The sequence below is a fragment of the Somniosus microcephalus genome, chromosome 23, assembly GCF_052327205.1.
Source record: "Somniosus microcephalus isolate GS21.2 chromosome 23, FLI_Smic_1.0, whole genome shotgun sequence".
NCBI classification, from domain to species: domain Eukaryota; kingdom Metazoa; phylum Chordata; class Chondrichthyes; order Squaliformes; family Somniosidae; genus Somniosus; species Somniosus microcephalus.
In genome coordinates, this window is record NC_141009.1 from 26,016,018 (window position 1) to 26,034,300 (window position 18,283).

General features: G+C 43.9%; 1 protein-coding gene across 1 annotated transcript; it reads left to right on the plus strand.

Moving 5' to 3' along the window:
- Positions 1–10,452: 10,452 nt before the first annotated feature.
- hspa5 (heat shock protein family A (Hsp70) member 5) lies at positions 10,453–17,338 on the plus strand. Its single transcript, XM_085965637.1, has 10 exons — positions 10,453–10,560; positions 11,244–11,399; positions 11,484–11,715; positions 12,613–12,747; positions 13,568–13,680; positions 13,850–14,004; positions 14,087–14,322; positions 15,225–15,462; positions 15,599–15,766; positions 16,432–17,338. The coding sequence occupies exons 2-10, from the start codon at positions 11,287–11,289 to the stop codon at positions 16,992–16,994; spliced, it is 1,953 nt and encodes a 650-aa protein (XP_085821763.1). The 5' UTR covers positions 10,453–10,560; positions 11,244–11,286; the 3' UTR covers positions 16,995–17,338.
- Positions 17,339–18,283: the final 945 nt, after the last annotated feature.

Here is an 18,283-nt window from a genome sequence, read left to right on the forward strand (position 1 = left end):
TGTGATTTCTGTGATTTGGAAACAAGGATGAGAATTTTAAAATTGCGTCGTTGCTTAACCAGTAACCAATGTAGGCCAGCAAGCGCAGGGGTGATGGGTGAATGGGACTTGGTGCGAGTTAGGACACGGGCAGCAGAGATTTGGATGACCTCAAGTTTATGGAGGGTAGAATGTGGGAGGCCAGCCAGGAGTGTGTTGGAATAGTCAAGTCTAGAGGTAACAAAGGCATGGATGAGTGTTTCAGCAGCGGATAAACTGAGGCAGGGGCGGAGTCGGGCAATGTTATGGAGGTGGAATTAGGCAGTCTTAGTGATGGTGTGGCTATGTGGTCAGAAGCTCATCTCACAATCAAATATGACACCAGCGTTGCGAACAGTCTGGTTCAGGCTAAGGCAGTTGCCAGGTAGAGGGATGCAGTTGGTGGCTAGGGAACAGAGTTTGTGGCAGGTCCTGAAGACAATAGCTTCGGTCTTCCCAATATTTAGTTGGAGAAAATTTCTGCTCATTCAGTACTGGACGTCAGACAAGCAGTTAGACAATTTAGAGATAGTGGAGGGGTGGAGAGAGGTGGTAGAGCTGGGTGTCGTTAGCGTATATGTGGAAACTGACGCTGTGTTTTCGGAAGATGTCACGAAGGAGCAGCATATCGATGAGAAATAGGAGGGGGCCAAGGATAGATCCTTGGGGGAATACCAGAGGTAACGGTGCCGGAGTGGGAAGAGAAGCCATTGCAGGTGATTCTGTGGCTACGACTGGATAGATAAGAATGGAATCAGGTGAATGCAGTCCCATCCAGCTGGACGACGGAGGAGAGGCATTGGAGGAGGATGATGTGGTCAACCATGTCAAAGGCTGCAGTCAGGTTGAGAAGGATGAGGAGGGATAGTTTACCACTATCACAGTCACACAAGATGTCATTTGTGACTTTGGTAAGAGCAGTTTCGGTACTGTGGCAGGGGTGGAAACCTGATTGGAGGGATTCAAACATGGAGTTCCAGGAAAGATGGGAACAGATTTGGGAGGAAACAACACTTTCAAGGACTTTGGAGAGGAAAGGGAGATTGGAGATGCGGCGGTAGTTTACAAGGATGAAAGGGTCAAGGCCTCTTTTTTTGAGGAGTGGTGTAATGATGGCAGATTTGAAGGAGAGGGGAAAATACCTGAGGACAGAGAACCATTATCAATATCAGCTAACATGGGAGCCAGGAAGGGAAGTTGGTGTAGTGATCAATAACATGTCATTCTATAGTGGACACTAGGTGGAGCCGTAGAGCTGTATATAGCTGTATGTATAAGACTACACTACCCAGCTGTATGTAGATTAAGACTACATTACCCATGAGGCACTAGGCTACCCACAAGGCAGCAGTCAAGATGGAAGCCTCTACAGATACTGTACCAGTCCACATGCGCTCAATAAAAAGTCTAGCAAAAGCTAGCAGTGTTCATAATAAGAATGTCTATTTATTAATGAACATAAGATGGTACCAGGATGGTGAAGATCTGCTGAAAATTGTGAAAAGCAACATGGAGAATTTGAAGCCACCAGAGCGTTTGAATCTCGAGGGAAATGTCGACTACAATTGGCGGATTTTTAAACAACAATTCGAACTCTACATTGCTGCCATCGGATTCGGTAGGAAGCCAGATGCAAGAAAAATAGCGTTGCTGCTTACGGTTGCAGGCCCACAGGCGATAGAGGTATTTAATACATTTGTATTTAATCCAGAGGAGAACAGAGAAAAATTAGAATATGTGCTAAAAAAATTTGATGCACATTGCTCTCCCAAAAAGAATGAGACCTATGAAAGATACATGTTCTGTTCAAGGACACAGCAGCAAAATGAGACTTTTGATAGCTTTATAACTGATCTGAAACTGAAAGCACAGACATGTAATTTCTCTGAGCTCAAAGCATCCATGATTCGTGACCAGATTGTGTTTGGTATTCATGATAAAAAAGTCAGGGAACGTCTGTTGAGAGAAACCGAACTAAATTTGGAAAATGCGGTGAAAATATGCCAAGCCAGCGAGCTAGCTCGAAAGCACGCGAAGACTTTCAGTGAAATCAATAATGATGCGATTGTAATGAGTGATAATGCTGTTGTCGGTGCTGTGTCCTACAAGGGGAAGAAACGTGGGCAGAACAGAAATGAAAAGCAATCGGAGGATGAAACTTTTAATTGTAAACACTGTGGTTACAAACACCAGCTAAGACAATGCCCAGCATTTGGAAAAATGTGCACAAAGTGTAATGGAAAGAATCACTTTGCCAAACAATGCTTTTCAAAAGTAAAAACGACGAAAGGGCAACAAGTTAATGTGATTGAGGACACTGATTTAAGTGAGACATTTTTTGTAGGAATGGTGTCATATGACGATATCAAAAAAGATACAGAAAATGTGCAGCCCTCAGAAATGGACAATGCTGAACATAAAGTCAATGCAGTAAAAGTGGACAAATGGATGATCCCACTGCAGATAAATGGAGCATTAGTTACATTGAAACTGGACACTGGGGCAAAAGCAAACTTAATCAGTATGAGTGACATAAAAAATATGAAAGAAAAGCCCAAAATACAGAAAAAGTCAGTACTACTGAAGGACTATAATGGACAGAAAATAGATAGCTTAGGTGTATGCAGACTCAAAGTGACAGTCAAAGACAAAGTGCATCATCTCATGTTTTCTGTTGTGGCTGAAAGGCTTGATTCGATACTAGGTGACAAAGCTTGTGAAGACTTAGAACTGGTCAAGAGAGTCTACCGTATAAACTGTGCCACAAGCAGACCAGATGACTCAGGTGATGAAGCAGAGAGCCCATCCAGGATGAAAAGGCCAAAGGGTATCCATGTCTTCAAAAAGCCTAGTTTCTCCAAGAAGAAAGAAAAAGACTTTAAGGTCAAAGAGAAGCCAAAGGAAGAAAAGCACAAAGAGGAAAAACACAAGGAGAAAAAGTCCAAAGATATAACCGCAGCAGATGTTGTTAAGCAGTGGAAAGAGAAAAAGAAAAAGAAGAAGCCTGCACCAGAGCAGGAAGCAGTTCCGGTGGATACTCCTTCTTCCCTCAGGCCAATCTTTGGTGTTCCATTAGCCGAGGCTGCTGAGAGGACTATGCTGTATAATGGGATCCAGCTGCCAGCAGTTTTTCGAGAGTGCATTGACTACATTGAGAGTTATGGCACGAAGAGTGAAGGAAACACTGAAACCCTCTCCAAGCAAAGATCGCAAGGAGACCTCGATCTATACAAAAGCAGATTGATGACAATGCCGCAACTGCATCTTGTCATTCACCGCCAGAACAATCTCATGAAGACACATCAGACTTACCCGTGTTGAGAAGATCCACACATGAAGTAAAAAAGCCTGATAGACTTAATCTTTGAGTACAATGTAAAGCTTTGAAAATGTGTTGACTGTTTTGAAAATGTTAATGTTTATAGAGCACTAACAAAAGTGTTACTGATATTATCTTTATTGTTTTCTTGAAAGTTGATTGATATTGATTTTGTTAAACCTCAAAGAAAGGGGGATGTAGTGATCAATAACATGTCATTCTATAGTGGACACTAGGTGGAGCCGTAGAGCTGTATATAGCTGTATGTATAAGACTACACTACCCAGCTGTATGTAGATTAAGACTACATTACCCATGAGGCACTAGGCTACCCACAAGGCAGCAGTCAAGATGGAAGCCTCTACAGATACTGTATCAGTCCACGTGCTCAATAAAGTAACTAGCAAAAGCTAGCAGTGTTCATAATAAGAATGTCTATTTATTAATGAACATAAGAGTTGGGTGGTCAGCAGTTTAGTGATAATAAGGTCAGAGCAGGAGATGGGTCTCATGGACACGATGAACTCGGAGAGGGCATGAGGGAAGATAGGAGTAAAACTAGAGAAAGATGTGAGTTCAGGGCTAGGGCAGGGGGAACCCAGCGGGCTAGGGGAAGGGAGGAAAGCGACAGAGGCAGCTGAATGGATAGTCTCAATCTTGGTGAAAAGAAGACCATGAGCTCCTCACACTTGTTGGAGGTGAGGGTGGAGGCAGGGGAGAGGGGTTTAAGAAGACAGTTTGCAGTAGACAAAAACGCCGAGGGTTATCTTTGCATTCCAGGATGATCCTGGAAGTGAGCAGTTTGGCAGAGGGGAGCAGGACCCAATTGTGCTTTATATGGTCCAGCCAGATCTGGTGATGAATGGCTAAACCAGTTGCCTACCATATACTTTTATGTCTGCATCCCTCGGACTTAAAGGAGCGGAGATGAGGACCGTGCCACGGGGAACGACCAGGGTGAGAGAGAGTAATGGTTTTAATGGGGACTAGGGCATCAAAGGTGGAGATGCGGGTGTGGTTGAGCAGAGCTGCAGAAATGTTGTGTTGAATGGAGAGCCAAAGGCTTGACAGTTGGGATTTTGAAAATGTAATTATAAGTGAATTGGGAGAGAGTTTTTTCCAGGGGCAGACACAGAAGGAAGTAGGGTTAGGAGCAATGTTCCCTCTAATTTTTGGGGGGGGGCCACATGGCCCCTTTATTGGGCTGCACGGCCCATCAAAATTCCTCGCATGCACAGTTTTTCCATTTAAAAGCCAGTGAGCCGGCTGCACGGGACCTCCAGAGTGCTGCGTGGCTGCGCAGCTTAAAGGAAACATTGGTTGGAAGGGGGAGCGGGGATGTGATATGAGGAAGTGATCAGAGATGGCCTTGGCCACGTGACATGGCAAAGCCAAGGAGGGGAATATGGGTAGGGGAGTTTATATGGAGGGGAAGATTAAGGGAGGATAGGAGAGCAGTGAATTCAGAGGAGAGAGCATGATGAGTTGAGATGGAGGTTGAAATCACCAAGGCTGAGAAATCGCTCAGTGCAGAGGCTGACGGAGGAAAGCAGTGAAGATGTCTCAGTGAGAAATTTGCCTTAGTACTTGGGTGGACGTTAAAGAACGAAGATTTTAAACGTGAGGCGAGAGGAGTGGAACAAGGTGAGCTGCTCAAAAGAGAAGGTGCCAGAGGAATAGGGGGACAGACCGAGGTGTGATTTGGTGATAAGAGCCACACTGCCACTGCGGCGGTCTGGGCAAGGCAAGTGGTGGAAGGCGAGAAGGCGGGAAGATGTCATCATCCCTCAGCCAGGTTTCCGTCAAGCCCATGATGTTGACACAATCATTCATAATAAACTCATGGGGAGCAAGGGCCTTGTTCACAAGTGAACCAACATTCTGGAGAGAGATGCGGAGGGGGCGGAGAGTCCACAGGGTCATCGTTTGGAGGGGCGAGTGGGACGAGAAGGATGTAGGAAAGATCAGCCTCCAGCGGGCGCGCTGGGCGGGAAGGTTGGCGACAGAGTAAGATGGGGCATTTGGGGTTGCTGCTCGTAAGGAGGCAGCGACGAGTGCCTCGATGGGCCCTTAGGAGTATGCCAAGAGAGGCACAGAGGGAAGCTGTAGGCTTATCTAAGAGGTAGTTAAGCCTGGGACAGTGGCAGGAGAATAGGTAGGTTGAGAAATGCTGAAGGGTTGGAGCAGGAATTTGTATTGGCAGAGTACCCAAGAGGGGAGAAATGAAAGGAGGCATGATGACAGGAGAGAGGGCTCTAGGAGGGGTAAAGAGAAAAAAAGGGGAGAAAAGAGATGAAATAGAAGTAGTGGGCTCGGGCCCGGAGTGGCAGCCTAAATGCGTACGCGAATGGACACAGGGAAAACTCCTAAGTTACATAGGCCTGGTTGCATAGCAAGATTGGAATACATATATCCTGGTAGTAAATGGGGAGTAGAGAGGAGGCAATAGGAGGGAGTCCAGAGTTAAAGGTCAAGTAACAGTTTTAACCAGTTTGCCGTTGTCCGTCTCTGACAGCTTTGAACTTTGGGCTACTTGGGAGTGCCTTCTCCCTCTGCTATACAGTCAGTTGCACAGTCTTCAGCTATCTGATCCCCATAGCCTGTAACTCTTTCCGTAAACCCATCTACCATCCTATATCTGTTCTACCACTTTGGCTGCGAAAAGAGCCCCAGTATCTCGAGCTTTTCCTCATAACTAAAACTTTCCATCCCTGGTATGAGCTTCCCATCATCTTTGATTTGTTGTTTGCATTCTGCTGAGCAAGTTCAAACCAGCTTTTGTGAGATTCCACAGATTGAATCTTTTGGTTGATCTCTCCTTTCTTCCCACTGCTCCTCGCCTGATGGTGTTGTGTCTTTCTGGTTTACAGTACAGTGCAAGGACGCACCTCTTGAGGTCTGGTATTTCACCCAAGTGACCATTCTTCAAGTGTGTTGGCAGGCTGCTCAATTATGGGGACACCTTGAGCAAACCTGATCCTGTTGCAAAGGCAAACTTTTGCCCCTACGCTAATAATCAAGGTGAAAAGCTAAATCGGCACAGATTTGAAACTGAACATGAGATTTTGTGGCCTGTACAACTCAGCTAAATAATAATAATAATCAACTTTATTGTCATTGTTAGTGCACCAGTGCAGTACAACGAAATGTAGGCTTGCGGCTCCCGAGATTGTACATTTAGATTAAGACATTTAAACATTCAACATTCATTTGGCTTGTAATACACTAACATAAACATAATAAAGTGCATTGGCAGATGTGCAGGTTTTAGAGTTTATTTGTGGAGTTCAGTAGGATGATAGCCCTGGGAAAGAAGCTGTTCCTAATTCTGGTCGTTCGGGTGCGAATGCATCTGTAGCGTCTCCCAGATGGCAGGGGGGCGAACAGACTGTGGCTGGGGTGGGTAGGGTCTTTGATGATGGTCAGTGACCTCCGTAAACAGCGTTTCTGGTATATGTGCTCTATGGTCGGTAGCCGGGTGCTGGTAATGCGTTGGGCAGTTTTGACTACCCGCTGTAGGGCTTTCCGGTCATAGGAGCTACAACTGCCATATCATACTGTGATACAGTTCGTCAGGATGCTCTCTATTGTGCAGCGGTAAAAGTTAGAGAGGATCAGGGGTGACAGATTATATCCCTTCAGCCTCCTTAGGAAATATAGGCGCTGCTGGGCCTTCTTCACCAGAGAGGAGGTATTGAGGGACCAGGAGAGGTCTTCCGTGATGTGGACTCCGAGGAACTTAAAGCTGTCCACCCTTTCCACCACAGCCCCATGGATGTGGATGGGGGTGTGACTTCCGCCTTTAGACTTCCTGAAGTCCACAATGATTTCCTTGGTTTTCTTGATGTTAAGGGCCAGGTTGTTATTGGCGCACCTCTTCACGAGATGCTGGACCTCCTCCCTGTAGGCTGACTCATCGTTGTTGGTGATCTGGCCTACCACCGTGGTATCATCCGCAAACTTGATGATGGTGTTGGAACCATGAACAGCCACACAGTCGTGGGTGAAGAGGGAGTCGAGGAGGGGGCTCAGCACACATCCTTGTGGGGCCCCCGTGTTCAGGGTCGGGGGGGGAGGGGGAAGTGTGGTTACCTAATTTGACAGACTGGGGTCTGTTTGTTAGGAAGTCCAGGGTCCAGTTGCAGAGGGAAGTGTTCAGGCCAAGAGTGTGGAGTTTGGTGGCCAGCTTGTTGGGGACGATAGTGTTGAATGCTGAGCTATAGTCTATGAACAGCATTCTGATGTAGGTCTCTTTACCGTCTAAGTGATTCAGTGCAGAGTGTAGAGCAGTTGTGATTGCATCCTCTGTTGATCTGTTTGCACGATAGGCAAACTGGTGTTGGTCAAGAGAGGCGGGAACACTGGCTTTGATGTGAGCCAGGACCAGTCTCTCGAAACACTTCATTATGATGGGTGTGAGTGCGACAGGTCGATAGTCGTTCAGACACGTCACAGCCGTTTGCTTTGGCACAGGAATAATGGTAGCGGTCTTGAAGCATGTAGGGACTACTGCCTGGGCCAATGACAGATTGAAGATGGCGGTGAAGACATCAGCCAGCTGATCAGCACATTCCTTGAGTACCCGTCCAGGGATGCTATCAGGTCCAGCAGCCTTACATGTGTTCACTCCGCGTAGAACACCCCTTACGTCGGAGGTCGACAGAGTGAGCACCTGGTCTTCCGGGGGTGGCAAGGCTTTGGTAGCCGGCTCCCTGTTGTCCCTGTCAAAGCGAGCGTAGAAGTTGTTAAGCTCTTCCGGAAGGGAGGCATCGCTAACCGGGGGGCTGGTGTTTTTACTCTTGTAGTCAGTGATCGACTGGATGCCTTGCCACATGCGCCGGGGGTCCGAGTTGTTGTGGAAATGATCCTCAATCCGCAGTGTCTGTTTCCTTTTGGCAGTCCCAATACCCTTTTTTAGGTTGGTCCTAGCTGCACTGTAAGCCACCACGTCGCCAGATTTAAATGCTACGTCGCGTGCTTTCAACAGCGAGCGGACCTCCCCGTTCATCCAGGGTTTCTGGTTGGGGTATGTCCTGATATTTTTATGGGTCGTGACAACCTCGACGCAACTGTTGATGTAGAATAGCTACCTTTACTAACTATCTCTGTCATTCGGGAATTAGGTTGCTGAAAAATTTCAAAGAGACCACCTAAGACTACATAAAAGGCAGAAAGGCCTAAAAAATTGGAATATATGAAAGCCAATCTCAGACTAAATGCCAGATATCAGAGAGAATTTTATTCACTGTCAGAAGGCGAAACGACACCAGGACGGCACCAAGACCACGTTCACTGCAACACTACGGGAAAGGAAAAAGATGTTCTAGCTCTTAGTTTAACTTTTTCTTTATTCATTCATGGGATGTGGGCATCGCTGGCAAAGCCAGCATTAATTGCCCTTGAAAGAAAGACTTGCATTTATATAGCGCCTTTCACGACCATCGGACGTCTCAAAGCGCTTTACAGCCAATTAAGTACTTTTTGAAGTGGAGTCACTGTTGGAATGCAGGACATGTGAGCCTGTGAGGTGGAAGGTTTTCCTAACAGTTTGATACAACGGAGTGGCTTGCTAGGACCATTTCAGAGGGCAGTTAAGAGTCAACCACATTGCTGTGGGTCTGGAGTCACATATAGGGTAAGGGTAAGGACAGCAGATTTCCTTCCCAAAAGGGCATTAAGAAAGAAAGACTTGCATTCATATCGCGCCTTTCACGACCACCGGACGTCTCAAAGTGCTTTACAGCCAATTAAGTACTTTTTGAAGTGGAGTCACTGTTGTAATATGGGAAACGCAGCAGCCAAGTTGTGCACAGCAAGCTCCCCACAAACAGCAATGTGATAATGACCAGATAACCTGTTTTAGTGATGTTGATTGAGGGATTAATATTGGCCAGGACACTGGGATAACTCCCCTGCTCTTCTTCAAAATAGTGCCACGGGATCTTTTACATCCACCTGAGAGAGCAGGTTTAAAGTCTCATCCGATGGTTTAAAGTCTCATCTGAAAGACTGCACCTCTGACACTGCAGCACTCCCTCAGCACTGCACTGGGAGTCTCAGCCTAGCTTTATGTGCTCAAGTCCCTGGAGTGGGACTTGAACCCACAACCTTCTGACTCAAGAGGCAAGTGCGCTACCCACTGAGCCACGGCTGACACCAGTGAACCAGATGGTTTTTTTAATGACAATCCGGTAGTTCCATTAATAATAGATTTATTTAATTAACTGAATATTAAATTCCTCAGCCGCCCTGGTGGGATTTGAACTACATGTCTCCGGGATCACTAGTCCAGGCTTCTGGGCTACTAGCCCAGTAACATGATCACTAACACACGCACGCACGCACAATGGAACTTACGTTTGAGCGAACGAATGATTGAACGATTGAATGGGTAAATGATGCCAGTAGGACTGGCGTGATACAGGTTTTTTTTCTTGGTTTATATTGAAATAAAGTGGTAGTTTGTACTGTAAATATTATTGATTTATTTGTAAAAATTTATCATTGCATTTATATTCACCATAAAGCTGTTTTTTAAGGCTTTATTCTTTTCTTATTGTGGTCAATGGATTTACTTTGTAATTGATGAGTTGTATAAGTACTGTTGTACTTGAATAAAGAATAAAAATAAATTAAAAAAAACATGATCACTATGCTACCGTTCCCTTGATGTCCAATATTTTAGAGACTTCTTTTTTAGACAGTTCACCCCAAATGTAGATGGGCCTGGCTCACAAGCGACAAGTGCTTACCGTAATTCAGGAGGTGAATATTACACAACCGCAGGGGGGGCGGTGTGTGAATGACACAACAACGCACGCAACATGCCTGCAACCGGCGTTGCGCAAGGCGGCCGAAGCGGGGCGGGGGGGGGGTGTCCCTGATGATTGACAAGCCAACGATCCAATGGCCACTCGAGCTGGGCGGCAGCTGCCGCTGCCATTGGACGGCGGCGGTTTTAAAGGCTGGTCCAATAGAGGCGCGCACGCGCGCGGGGCAGGACAGGGGGCGGGGCTCCCCCGGTGACGAGTCCCCCGAAAGCCCGTACGTGTCACCCTCCGGAGTGGCCAGCGTGGGCCCTCTGCCCAATCAGCGGCCTCCAACGCGAGGGCCACCGACCAATCGCGGCGCTCCACGACGAGGAAGTCCAGCTTCTATATAAAGGCAGGAGCGGCAGGCTGAACGGTAACAGATCTGTGAGGGATGACAATAGTAGCTGTACGGTAAGTGGGGGCTTAGTCTTATAATAGTGGCTGCGCTTGCCTTTATAGCCTGTCAATAGGCCCGTACCCAGAGCGGCACAATCGCTGGCAACATCCTGATTTTGTTTTGTTTTGTTTTGCCGAGAATGAATCGAGAAGCTCATGGTTTTTGGGCCGGGATCCAAGCGGCGGCCGCATGGCGCTGCCGACTTTCCTCGACGGCCGGTTACTTGTTGCGTCTGAACAATAATGCGCGTTCAAAACGCTTATGTCTACTTAAAATTATTCACCCGAGCGTTAATTTTTTTTAAATATTTGTCCCCCCGGCTCGGGAGAGTGGTGCAGGCCCGCCGTGCTCGGCGGTAGGGTTGGGTTGGTAAGGAGGTCAGCGTTGGCTGATATAAAATGGCTTCCGGGGCACCGGTTGAGTTGGCGCTTCAGATTGACTGTAACGGAGATCATCTTTTGTTCACGCTGGGAAAACTCTACGTTATATTTCAATATTAAGTGTTAAGCTTTCACTGGGATAGATTGGCAATACCGTATATGGTTTTGGTTGCAAATGGTGGGTTTATTAATAGCATTAACGTATCGATGTTAAGTTGGAATAATTTGATGTAAAAGTGCCATTTAACGGCAGTTTTCTATAGAAGATGGTATACTTTGCATTATTTGCTGACCTGGTAATTTCCCCCCTCTTTTAGAGCTTATCAGTCACCACATTAAAGGGCACTAAATTGACTCACAATGAGAGGATATTTTCTTCTACTGCTTGTTAGCAGTGTCCTAGCTGATGAGGATGACAAGCGAGAAAGTGTTGGCACTGTGGTTGGAATTGATCTTGGTACTACGTACTCATGGTAAGTTTGAGATTTCTGTGGTGGTCTTCTGCAAAATTATAATACTTAAAAGAAATGGCAATATTAACTTGTTTCTCTTTCTAGTGTTGGTGTCTACAAAAATGGACGTGTGGAAATTATTGCCAATGATCAGGGTAACAGAATCACTCCATCATATGTGGCCTTCACACTTGAAGGAGAACGTCTGATAGGTGATGCTGCAAAGAACCAGCTGACCTCTAACCCAGAGAACACTGTTTTTGATGCCAAGCGTCTTATTGGGCGCACATGGAATGATCCTGCCGTGCAACAAGATCTCAAATATTTTCCTTTTAAGGTAATAAGAAAATTGTGTAGTTCCTCCATTGTTTGAAATATGTTTTCATTTTCAGTTTGGGTGTTTCCTGTATAGTGAAGTAATTTTAACTTCATTTAGATCTGCAGGAGTATGTGTGTGTGTGTGTGTGAGACTATTTGTGAACTAACTGGTAATCAATGGGATGTTAGACCATAAGATACTTGATGTTTTACAGGTGGCTGTTCAATTTAGGTGTCTGCCTTGTAGCATGCTCCTACATGGGGATAAAGGGTAAGCCATTTAGGACAGATGAGGAATTTCTTCACCCAGAGAGTGGTGAACCTGTGGAATTCTCTACCACAGAAGGCAGTTGAGGCCAATTCATTAAATATATTCAAGGAGTTAGATATATATCTTAAGGCTCAAGGAATATGGGGAGAAGGCAGGGTACTGAGTTTGGATGATTAGCCATGATCTCATTGAATGGCAGAGCAGGCTCGAGGGGCCGAATGGCCTACTCCTGCTCCTATCTTCTGTTTCCTCAGACAGAAGGTTGTGTTCAGGCCCCTCTCCAGTGACTTGAACACCTAATGTAGACTAACATTTCATTGTGTCACTGAGGGGGGCGCAGGGGGTGTAATGTATTGCTAGTGGTTCTCTTTCAAATGAGATGTTAAACTGAGTCCCTGCCTCCCTCATGGATGAAAAAAAAAGCACTTTTCCAAGAAGAGCAGTTGAGTTCTAATGGTGTCCCTCAGTCAGCACTAAGAGAATCATCTGGTCATGCATCTTGTTTGTGGGACCATACTGTGTAATTTGGCTGCTACATTTCAAAACCTATTTCATTAGCTTTGGGGTGTCCTGAGGTTGTGTAAGATGCTATACAAATGCAAGTTCTTTTACTGTCTTCTAACTCAACATTAATTTTTTATTTAGGTCATTGAAAAGAAAAACAAGCCCCATGTCCAAATTGACATTTCTGGTCAGGTCAAGACTTTTGCTCCAGAGGAGATCTCTGCTATGGTGTTGACCAAGATGAAAGAAACTGCTGAGGCATACCTTGGCAAGAAGGTATTTGAAATTGATACTCAAGATAATTTCTAACCTGACCAGATGAAAAGACACATTTGTTCTGTGCTGTTTACTTCATTATACATAGAAGTACCTAGTTCCGTTCTGAAGCAAATCATGACTGCTTAGGAGGTCCTTCATCTGGACTGCAGAGCATTTTCCTATCTCACTGTATTGCCTATTGCATTCAAAGGCCACTAGTAAATATTGCAAGTATAGAATAAGCTACTTCCACAGCTTCTGGAAACTTGAACGGGTCCATAAACAAAATTTAAAAATCTGACTCCAATTTGAACTGTTTCAATTAAGATCTGTATCCTCTTCCCTCAGTCTGCCACACCCTTCCCGATGGGCTGGGGTTGTGCTGTTGCCCCTTGACACTCTTAGTGGGCCACGAAAATGTGTCTGCATACTTGGTATTTGGGAAGTATCTTCCTACAGTGCAAATGTCCAAAGTCCAAAGATGTGCGGGTTAGGTTGATTGGCCATGACAAAAATTGGCCCTTAGTGTTAGGGGGGTATTAAATACGTGGGGTTACGGGGATCGGGCTTGTGTAGGATGGCTGTCGGTGTAGGGACCGGGTGCTAGGGTTTGGATGATCAGCCATGATCTCGTTGAATGGCCTACTCCTGCTCCTATCTTCTATGTTTCTAAATTCAGATGCTATTGTTGAAAGCACAAGTGCTCATTTCTCACTGTTGGTGTAGGATAACGCACTTAAATATTGTTAAATATAAAGCACTTGTTAAAATCAGACAGCTAAAATTTCACACGGTACTGCTATTTGGTAAAGAAACTTAACTTTATTTTTATCTTTAGGTTACCCATGCTGTAGTAACAGTGCCAGCTTACTTCAATGATGCACAGCGTCAGGCTACAAAAGATGCTGGTACTATTGCTGGCTTGAATGTTATGAGGATCATCAATGAACCGTAAGTATTTTCACTGGAAACTTGTGTGCTATAGTAAATGTCGAATGGTCCCAGTGTGAACCTGGCTGTTTGTCTAATATTTAGACTTGTGTAATATTAGGAATAGGAATTCTCTTAATATCCAGAGTTTGAAAGACTTCATTTGGACTGTTTCCCCTTGTCTCGTCAGGACTGCTGCTGCAATTGCATATGGGTTGGACAAGCGAGAGGGTGAAAAGAACATTTTGGTGTTTGACCTTGGTGGTGGTACTTTTGATGTGTCCCTGCTTACTATTGACAATGGTGTCTTTGAAGTAGTTGCTACAAATGGAGACACACATCTGGGTAAGGCAATATATATAGTTACATTAACATTTATTATACTTGTTTAAATTATCATAAATTCTAAAGAGAATTTCTTTAATAGGTGGTGAAGATTTTGACCAACGTGTGATGGAGCACTTCATCAAGTTGTACAAAAAGAAAACTGGAAAAGATGTTCGGAAAGATAACCGAGCCGTACAGAAGCTTCGCCGTGAAGTTGAAAAAGCCAAACGTGGTTTGTCTGCCCAACATCAGGCTAGAATTGAAATTGAATCTTTCTTTGAGGGAGAGGATTTTTCTGAAACTTTAACTCGTGCAAAGTTTGAAGAACTGAATATGGTGAGTGTTCTTTAATATTTCTACCTTTTTTGACTTTTGTATTGGATTCAAATTGAACCCAACAGTTGCACAATCTCAAAGTAAAGTTCACCTGGTTCCTTGAACAGTGATTAGTTTATATATTTGTTTAAACATTTTTGATGCTGAAAATTGCAGTAATAAAAGCAAATCAAATTCAAAAGACCAGTCCTGCAAAACACTCACCAGTCACATGGCCTGGATGAGATATTACTCTGGACTCTTGGTTGCTGGAATTTAAATTAAATGCCCAGTGTTAGACTTTGTTCCCAATCAAGACACTTCAAATTTCTACTTCCCTACACCCATTGCCCATTTTGGAGATGGCCTGGTTTTCTAGTAAATCAGAAGTCTAGTTTCTGGAATTTGTTGCAAGTGTCCAAACTTGGCAGGGCTGCTGAAAATCTGATGCCCTAAAATAAACTTCTCTGGTACTTGGGTCAATGGGCCAATGCTGAGGTGAAAGAAAGAAAAGGTGAGCTTAAAGGGATGTTTTTTCAAATATGTAAACTAACTTCAGGGTTTTCATTTTAAAGGGGGGGGGGGGTGTGAGATGCAAGGTGCCATCTGATCATTATTGATATACTATGTCTAGGATATAACATGAACTCCAATCTTTGTTAGTGGGGATGTGTGTGGACAACTGCTGTCATGAAAATTCAGTCATAACACAAATATTTACTGGCTGGGACTTACAGTAGAGAACTGGACCATTAATGTGAGAAATACAGCTTTCTCAATCAAGCAATTTGGTTATGCTGGCTCAGTTATATTTTATTTCATTATAGAACTCAACAAACTTTGGTAAAAACTGGAGGTGCAAAGTAAGTGCATTGAATCACAAAGTAAGGCATGCTAATGTGCTCTAAAAATGTTACCAACAGGATCTCTTCCGATCAACTATGAAACCTGTACAGAAAGTGATGGAGGATGCTGATCTGAAGAAAACCGAAATTGATGAAATTGTCCTGGTAGGTGGCTCCACTCGTATTCCTAAAATTCAGCAGCTAGTGAAGGAGTTTTTCAATGGCAAGGAGCCATCTCGTGGAATCAACCCTGATGAAGCTGTGGCATATGGTGCAGCAGTACAGGCTGGTGTCCTATCCGGAGAGGAGGATACTGGTAAGTGTCATGGATTATCTTGTGCTCTGGCTTAACAAGGTTAATTTGTGACGACTTGAAGATGTCACTGAATCTGATTCCATTTTACTTTAATTAGTTTCCTAACTTGCTGCTTTCTACTTGAACCCAAAATTAGGTGATCTTGTGCTCCTGGATGTTTGCCCTCTGACTCTTGGAATTGAAACTGTTGGTGGTGTCATGACCAAGCTAATTCCACGTAACACCGTGGTCCCAACCAAGAAGTCTCAGATCTTCTCAACTGCCTCTGACAACCAACCCACTGTAACCATCAAGGTGTATGAAGGTAGATTGCAGCTTCATTTAATCCTGACGTTGAAGTTTTGATTTTGTTGTACATTGATTCTGATTATAGAATTATACTGCAAGGGAATGGTTGCCATTGTATTTCATTGTAGTGTCTCCAGCATTAATGTTGGATATTCAATAGCCATGTTTGGTCAAAAGAGATCATGCTGAACTTTGTTTGACTTGCAGCAGGAGATGTGGAGATGTTCTAAGCGTTACCTAACTAAAAAATTAACGCTGAAGCAAAATACTGCAGATGCTGGATATCTGAAATAAACAGAAAATGCTGGAAATACTCTGGTCAGGCAGCATCTGTGGAGAGAAACAGTCGACATTTCAGGTTGCTGATGTTTCGAGGTCATCGACCTGAAATGTTAACTTTCTTTCTCTACAGATGCATGACCTGCATATTCAAAGCATTTTCTGTTCATTTAAAAAAAATTAATGCTTCTGTTCTGTTCATGTTTCCATGACTTTGCTTAACATGCAAGTTAAACTGAGTTCCATGACTATGGGTTCCTATGCCCCAGACTGCATTGTACAGCATGTAACCAGTGCTAAAGTGGTACTGGCTGTTCCAAGCAGTTCAAAACTTCATATACAAGATGTTTGTTTTGAAAGTTATCCTTGCAACATCAGGCTTACATTGTTTTTGTTTTGTAGGTGAGCGTCCACTGACCAAAGATAACCATCTTCTTGGTACCTTTGACCTGACTGGTATTCCTCCAGCACCTCGTGGTGTTCCTCAGATTGAAGTAACATTTGAAATAGATGTAAATGGAATCCTACGTGTTACAGCTGAAGACAAAGGCACTGGAAATAAAAACAAGATCACCATTACAAATGACCAGAACCGTCTGACCCCAGAAGAAATTGACAGGATGGTGACTGACGCAGAGAAATTTGCTGAAGAGGATCAAAAACTTAAAGAGCGTATTGATTCCAGAAATGACCTAGAAAGCTATGCTTACTCTCTGAAGAACCAGATTGGTGATAAAGAAAAACTTGGTGGCAAGCTGTCTGCAGAGGACAAAGAAACCATAGAGAAAGCTGTGGAGGAAAAGATTGAATGGCTTGAAAGTCACCAAGATTCTGAGATAGAAGACTTCAAAGCTAAGAAGAAGGAACTTGAAGAGATTGTTCAGCCAATTGTTAGTAAGTTGTATGGAAGTGCAACTGGATCCCAACCAGAAGAGGAGGAGGAGACTGAAAAGGATGAGTTGTAATCATATGGACCCTTGATATGTTAATTTGTAAATAGTGGACTGAACTTTACTGTTTGGGAAATTCTCTGAATGATAAGGACTTAATTCTTGAATGTGTGCAGAATTTTCACTTGAGTGAAGTGAACATTCTTAATGGCTCAATACTTTCCATTGCAGTTTCAGCATGAACTATCCAGATTGGAGAACTGAATTGAGAGATTAGGGGTGTCAAGGGGGGTTTATGAATACAATGTTCTCCAAGTACACAACATTTTTCTATTTATTTGAAATCCCTTGTTTGGTCTGTGTAAGTGTAGAAAACATTTTCTACTGTATTGACCAATAAATGTTATGTTTGATATGAACTTTACTTTTCCTTGTCTTAAGGATTTAGATATTTCAAGAGAAAATACTGATGAGCACAATGACTAATGTGTCTTGCTGTTGAGTTTTAAAATTAGTTTAGTCGTTGCTACATTTTACCAGTTTGGAACTTTCAGAGCGCTTTGGTCCACCATGCACTAGCTGCCCTGCTACTTCCAGTCCTCGGATGGGATGTGAGCTAGTATCAATACATACTGTTCCACCTCTGTTTTGATTAAATCAATGACAGTCCTGTACTGGACTTTGCCATTAAATTAATGTTGGTGTGAATTAAGCTAGTTTAAAAATGCCTTTTGTAGAATAAATGGTGTTACATTTGAAATACAAGACACTAAGCTGCCCAATCCTTCCGGAGTGAGGTGGAGTGGCAGCAGAGTTGGGATTGCAGGATTGCTAAGTGCGTATTGTAAAATCCATCAATAATGTGACCGGCAGTAATACACCACAGAGTAAAGTTGGATAAACTTGGCTCTTCAGTTAGGTTTATTCACTAAATGTAACTTTTTCAAATTGTTTTGAGCTCTAATTAATTCTCTCTAGTATATCACTGAAGTATGCAGCACAAGTATATAATAAATTGGGGTAGGTGTTCTGTACTCAGTTTGGAAGAGGAAGAGACTAACAAAAACCCCAAATGTTTTTTAGAAATGTAATTAAGCCAGGGGTGCCTAGCCCGTGTGCTCAAAGCCATGGCAACCTAGGCAATTCAGTACTGTATAAATTTCCTCATTTATTGTGGTTGCATTTTATGGGTTTGGAGATATGGAAAGGGCTTTGTATCTCAAACTAACACCCAGAAAATTAAACACCCTGGACCAAGCTATGCTCCAGCTTCATGTCCTTGTAGCTACCAAGAGTATTGGGCAGTTGAATAAAACATTGCAGTGCCTGGAACAGTTGTCTCGATTGCATTCTCCAATTTGTCA

What these genes read in the sequence shown, in the direction of transcription:
- hspa5 (XM_085965637.1), top strand. Translation starts at nt 11,287, where the DNA reads ATGAGAGGATATTTTCTTCTACTGCTTGTTAGCAGTGTCCTAGCTGAT. An exon ending in TCAAATATTTTCCTTTTAAG is followed by an intron (nt 11,716 to 12,612) that starts GTAATAAGAAAA and finishes TTTTTTATTTAG; the next exon opens with GTCATTGAAAAGAAAAACAA. An exon ending in AACCATCAAGGTGTATGAAG is followed by an intron (nt 15,767 to 16,431) that starts GTAGATTGCAGC and finishes TTTGTTTTGTAG; the next exon opens with GTGAGCGTCCACTGACCAAA.